The sequence below is a fragment of the Colobus angolensis genome, unplaced genomic scaffold (genome assembly GCF_000951035.1).
Source record: "Colobus angolensis palliatus isolate OR3802 unplaced genomic scaffold, Cang.pa_1.0 Scaffold77, whole genome shotgun sequence".
In the NCBI taxonomy this organism is placed as follows: domain Eukaryota; kingdom Metazoa; phylum Chordata; class Mammalia; order Primates; family Cercopithecidae; genus Colobus; species Colobus angolensis.
Window position 1 is genome coordinate 120,703 of NW_012121487.1, and position 6,547 is coordinate 127,249.

General features: G+C 48.5%; 1 protein-coding gene across 1 annotated transcript in view; it reads right to left on the bottom strand.

Moving 5' to 3' along the window:
- Positions 1-6,309, bottom strand: part of LOC105502113 — an 11,692-nt gene extending 5,383 nt beyond the window's left edge. Inside the window, exons 1-4 of the mRNA XM_011928491.1 lie at positions 6,169-6,309; positions 4,952-5,201; positions 4,473-4,596; positions 37-145 (exon numbers count right to left, since the gene is read on the bottom strand). Coding sequence (XP_011783881.1) covers positions 37-145; positions 4,473-4,596; positions 4,952-5,201; positions 6,169-6,309 — 624 coding nt within the window. The remainder of the gene's footprint in view (positions 1-36; positions 146-4,472; positions 4,597-4,951; positions 5,202-6,168) is intronic.
- Between the last annotated feature and the right edge of the window lie 238 nt (positions 6,310-6,547).

The following is a 6,547-nucleotide window of genomic DNA, read 5'->3' on the forward strand; positions in this document are numbered from 1 at the left end:
GCTCCCTTCAGTTAGTATGGAGAGCTGAGGCCTTACCTGAGACGTGAGCACAAATGCTCGCCCAACTGATGGGGTTGGTTCCAGCCTGATCCCTGCAGGGAGTCTGTCTAAGATGGTGGTTTGCACAGTGTGCCATGGGGGCTCGCTTGGAAGAACACATGATGAGATAGAGCAACGGGGGCTCAGGCACCAGCCCAGGAGTTAGCAGCACCGAATTCTAGTCTAGGTGGCGGCGGGTGAGGCCCCTACCTCCTTCTGTAGAGCTGACTCATCTACTGAAGAATGAAAAGAACTCATTTCACGGAATTCTCCTGAGGTTCACAAGAGATAATGGGGACAACGGTAATACATAAATATAAGGAGATGGCAGCTTTGTTTTTGTTGGGTTTTTTTAAAAAACAATAGTGATCTTCTTTTCTTTTTTGATTTAATTTTATGTTTTTTTTTAAGTTCCAGGATACATGTGTAGGATGTGTAGGTTTGTGACACAGGTAAACATGTACCAAGGTGGTTTGCTGCACCGATCAACCCATCACCTAGGTATCAAGCCCCACTTGCATTAATTATGTATCTTGATGCTCTTCCTCCCCTCGCCCCACCGACAGGTCCCAGCGTGTTTTGTTCCCCTCCCTGTGTCCACGTGTTCTCATTGTTCAGCTCCCATTTATAAGTGAGAACTTGTAGTGCTTGGGTTTCTGTTCCTGTGTTAGTTTGCTGATGATAATGGCTTCTGGAAATGGCAGTTTTGAGAGACTTAGGGCCAATAAGGTTAATTGGAGCCAGGTCAAGTGGGGCAGCAAATTAAAACTAGCAAGAGAAAGCCCGACAAGGAGGTGACAGGGGCATCGAAATGAGAATCAGGCAACTTGCTCCTAACAAACCATGTGGCCAGCAGCAGGCACACCCCAGGCCTCCCTTTTTTCATCCATAAAATCGTATGAAATCCGGTGTCATGAGAGAGTGCTCCCATATAAGCAACACGCTCCCTCACCACCTTTATAATGCATTGTCCTTGATCCAGCACCCTCGGGGTCTCTTCTGAGACATACTCTCCTGGTTCCTCCTGTGTCCTCTGAAGGCAGGGGTTGGCCATTGGAGATGCTGATACTGAACTAAGTACCCTGGCTTAAGTGAAGGTGACAGGGTCCTACAGCAGTAGAAGGAGGTGACAGAACTTAACCATTAGAAGCAAGGTGGCCTCACAACATACCAGGCAGCAAGATTGGGCTGGCTGTGGGGGAGCGTGTCCCGCAGGGATCTACAGAGATGGCTAAAGAGCATGGTGCTCCTAGGAACAAGATATACAGGCATCTCCTTCAGAAGGAATTCAGCCTTGCCCACAGAGAGGTCTGGCCTCTGCCCTGGGCTTCTGCAGGTCATGTTTAAGCCCTGGAAATATCATCCCTAAGAAGAGTGTCCTTGTTTTCCTGGAGATTAGAACCACTCCAGAAAGCCTAACAATGTGATTGATGGTGGAGGCTTTGAGTCATGTGTTATCAGCTTAACCTCTGGAGGGCTGGAGACTGAGGTCAGTCACACAGGCAGTACACCAAACGGTCTTCATAAAAACTCTGGTCACCAAAGCTCAGATAAGGTTCCCTGGTTGGCAAAGCCACAGGCTGTTGCCAGGAGCAGCACTGCCCATGACTGCAGGGGGAGAGGATGACTGGATGCTCCCACTTGGCGCTTTCCTGGACTCTGTCCCATGTGTCTCTTTCTGATATATTGTAGTCTGTATCTTCTCCCTGTAATCCACAACTGTGAGTATAACCATGTTCAGTGAGTGCTGCAAGTTCTTCTGGAAAATTATCAAACCACAGGGTACTGCTAGAGACCCCTGAACTTGTAATTGGTGTCAACAGTGACGGCTGTTTTGTGGACTGTGCTTCCTCTAACTTTAAAACAGCCAACAGGGTACAGCTTAATATAATCAATAAAAAGAAGCAAGAATGGATGAGCAGAAGGCTGAGATCAGTCACCAGATAGAAAAGTACTATCTCTTGTCCACTCTCCACACCTGAGCCAGTTCTCGACCCCGAACCCATCAATAGAAAGAGAAACCTGGTCTCCATAGAGAGACATTGTCATACCACAGCAAGTGCATATAACAGCGATTTCCTCACCTTCACCTAAGGTGCCCATGGCCAATTCCTCTGCTTAATCAGTTAGGCTCCTCATGCCAGGACCCCAATTGCCCCCAAAAAGACGTAACTTCACAGCTCCTCATGCCAGGACCCCAATTGCCCCCAAAAAGACGTAACTTCACAGGAAGGGTAATTGATTCTGATCACCATGTAAGACTGCTTCTACATAAGGGAGTAGGGAGAATATTTCTGAGACTCAGGTGATCCCGTGGGGGTATCTATTATTATCCCTACATATAGTTTCAACAGTAAATGGGTAAATACAGCAACCAAGATCTGATAAGGGCGTAGGAACCAGGAGCATGCATCCCTCAGGGATGAGAGTCTGCGTCACCCCCCCAGGAAAGCCACCTAGAGCAGCAGAGGTGCCAGCCACCAGGAGGGAAATCTATAATAAATCATAGAGGGAGGAGAGGATGTGCATTAGTTGTGACCTGTAAAACAACTGCAGCAGGACGGCCTGTAGTAGCCCCAACTCTTCTCTTGCAAAATTACCCAGAAATCAAAATCAACTAGAATTGAGAAGCAGTCACTGGATAGAATGAATCTGATATGAGAACCAAATGGATCTGAGTGGGCACAAGGCGTGAACCATGGTAGATGCTGTGATGCCCACCCTCATCCCTGTTACCTGATCCATGTGCCCGTCACCAGCTTCTGTCAGTGTTGGCCACTAATAGGGCAAGACTGCACCTTTCTCCTAAGAGCAGCCCCTGATCCAATGGAGCTCCCAGCCCAGAAATACCTAAAAGGCTCTGTCTTTCCCTGGGAGTGGCCCGTAGCCAGTGACAAATGGTGCAGGGGTACACAAGGTGGGCTTCTTTGCCTCCAGGTGGGGCATCTCCATTCAGGCTGCAGACCTCCCTGTGGGATAAGAAGAAAGCTAGACTGAGGCCAGGCTCCTGTCTCCGATGAGCTTTTTCCCTGTCCATGCTCTCACCCCCACATCCTTCCAGGTTTCTCCTGAGAGCACTCCCTGATAAACCATATCACTTGCACGAGAATCCCCATCTTAGCCTCTACTTCTAGGAAATCTGACTGTGAACTTACCCCAAATAAGTTCCCCTGATAAAATAGAAAGGGTGATGTCAGCCAAGTATCAAAAGTGAGGAGAATGCAAGAATCTGATAAGAAAGGAGGATAAACCAGGTGAGGTCACAAGCCCCATGGTCCCAGTTATTCGGGAAGATGAGGCCAGAGGATTGAGTCTGCAGTGAGCTACAATCACACCACTGCATTCCAGTCTGGGTGACAGTGAAAGACCACATCTACTTAAAAAAACATTTTGTAATGGAGGGGACCGGGTATGGTGGTTCACATCTGTAATTCCAGCGCTTTGGGAGGCTGAGGCAGGATTGCTTAAAGCCAGGAGTTTGAGACCAGCCTGGGCAACCTAGCAAGACCCATCTCTATAAAAATGAAAAATTTTAAAAGTAGCCAGATGTAGTGTCCTGCACCTGTAGTGCTAGCTATTAGGAAGGCTGGGGCAGGAGGATCTCTTGAGCTCAGGAAGTCAAGGCTGCATTGATCTATGATGGCACCACTGCATTCTATCCTGGGAGACAGAGCAAGACCCTGTCTCAAAAAAAAAAAAAAGATAGGCGGGGCACGGTGGCTCATGACTGTAATCCCAGCACTTTGGGAGGTCGAAGTGGGTGGATCACTTGAGGCCAGAAGTTCAAGACCAGCCTGGCCAACATGGTGAAACCCCGCCTCTCAAAATACAAAAATTAGCCGGAGGTGATGGCTCACACTTGTAATTCCAGCTACCTGGGAGGCTGAGGCATGAGAATTGCTTGAACCAGGGAGATGGAGGTTGCAGTGAGCTAAGGTTGAGCCACTGCACTCCAGCCTAGGTGACAGAGGAAGACTCCCATCAAAAAGAAAAAAAAAAAAAGAAGAAAGAAAGGAGGATAATCCCATGACATGAGGCTCAAAGATGGAGGAATTTACAGAGGTGTAAGGAATAATGAGGCAATGGTCTAAACATGACCCTGGTGATTCAGATGAATGCTGACCCTGCTGCCTGGCCCAAAGGGTTTGGAGGGCTTAAAACTGGGAAGAATTAGCAACACTCAGTGGAGAGGCCACAAGAAGATGGGCATCTTGTAGGGAGGAACAGCCATTGCATCATTTTCGTTTCTGCATTTTGATTGCCTGGCAGAGTACAAGGCTCAGAGATAAGCATCACTAACTGTCTCCTCCCTGCCCTTCATCTGATGCTCCTTCTCCAACAATGACCACCCCAAAAGCATGGACCTGAATCAGCTGGACTTGTAGCCAGTTCCATGTGTTTTGGAAGGATTTCCCCACTGACCCAAGACTGACTCTTTTGCCTTTGCATCCCCACTGTCCAGCCAGATGCTGGCATTCAGCAAACCACATGTCAGAGAGAGACAACAATATCCGCTCACACTGATCTCAACAAGCAGACACAGGAGCAAGGCCAGAGCTGCAGGGGCCAGGCCAGAGGACAGGGGTCTAGTGCTCATGCCACTGCTGCTCCTTTCTACTCATGAGAGTGGTGCAGAGAGCAAGTGCCCATCTGGCCTCTGGCAAGGCCCCAGGCAAGGGTTCCAGTTTACTCCCCGATCTAGGGTTACCAAGCTAGGCAGGATGCGTGCTCCCAGGTGTGTGAGCACAGGTGAATCTCAAAACCCAACAACCAAAAAAGAAGAATGACCCAGTCAGGACTCAAGGCACTGTGGGGAGCATTCTGGAAGCAGACATCTGCTAGGGAGCACTTCTGCATCTAGTGGAGCATCTACAAGCAGTTAACGAATAACTTCCTGTTCTAAGATACACACAGCCAAGGAAAAGGAGGAAGTATCTTGTGGGAGTAGATGCTTTATTGTTCATGGGGGTCTCCAGAGGCCCCTGGGTGGGGCGGGATGACTGGCTCCCCCCGGAACAAGGCACCGCTCCATGCATTATCTTGTGGTAGTCTATGGCTACATCCCCCAGCAAAGAAAGAAGCTCAGAATAATTAATCTTCTTATCCTTATTCTCATCTTTTTTCTCAAAGGCAGTGGACAAGTAATCTGTGTCGCTTTTTTCCTGCATGGAGAGAAACACACAAGAAAGAAAAAGGAGATTTGAATTGGAAAAAGAGGAAAGAGGCATCCTGTGGTGTGAACATGGCACACGGGTAAGTGGGACAAGAGTGGGTGGAAGACAGAGAGCAGCAATGCTGGGTTGTTCCTGAGGAGTTCTCCATTGAGTGACTCCATGAGGAAAACACAGGGATTGGTGTCAGGCTCCGCCAGGAACCACACTGGTAAAAAGTGAGGGGCCTTCATCAGCCACAGACCCGCAGACCCACCCACCTACCCACCTGTACAGGCGCTGTCTCCATTCTCCCCAGGGGCCCAGCGCAGGCTGACCGCCTTCCTTCTCTTACATGTCGACTCTTCTCCCATTCCATTTCTTTCCCACTTCCAGCTGTTAAGTGCCAGGTTCCCTTTCTTTAGAACACAGTGCTCTATTCTCTCTGTTATGTTTTGCTAATAAGAGTGATGCATTCAAACAGTGAAATAAAACCCAGTATATGAATGAGCTCTGCCAAATGTAAAGGGTGGCGCTCATGTTATCAATATTCTGATTTCCATTGAGTTCCATCTTGACAAGGCTCCCCTTGAACCCAGAGAAGTGACTCTCACAGAGGGATGAGGTTATGTTGGGCAGAAGAAATAAATGGCCAGAATATGTGTGCAACCTCTCCAGGTCATGCGGCAGGGGGCCCAGTGGCAGGACAGGAGCTCATCATTGTCTGATTCTCAGCTCCAGTATCCATCCCCTGAATGGTTAGTTTCTCCACGGGGCTGGTCCTGCCTAGGGCTGGGACAGATGGATCAGTGAGGCATACCAGGCTCAGAATTACCCAATAAAAATAGTGAATTCAGCTCCCAGACATGAGTCCTCAGACATGTCACAACACACAGGACCTGTCCAAGAATCACTACTTCATTGCCCTGCACAAATATGAATGCTCTCCCAGGCCAGGGCAGGCAGAGTCCCCACTCACACAGCCACAGAGGAAGTTGAGGAAATTCTCCTTCATCAAGTTCACCAGACCTGGCATGTCAATCATACCATCATCTCCACTGTATTGGTGAAACATTGCAACTATGTCCAATATGACTTTCTCACCTGAAGGGATGCTCATCTTTGCTTTCAAAAAGCCTTCAGGAAATAAAAACAAGGATTTTTTTTCCTTCTCTAGTGAATGACTGATATTAAGAAGATGAGAAGGGGTCTAGGAGCAAATGAGGACAAGGCTAAGGTGGACCAGAGAAACCTGTGTTTCTCTGTGTGGTGGGATAAATTGCTTCCAAAGAGGAGGGTAGGGCCATACCTGGGATCTAGGCTCACACAGAACAGGGAGCAACAGGAGAAGAGGAGAC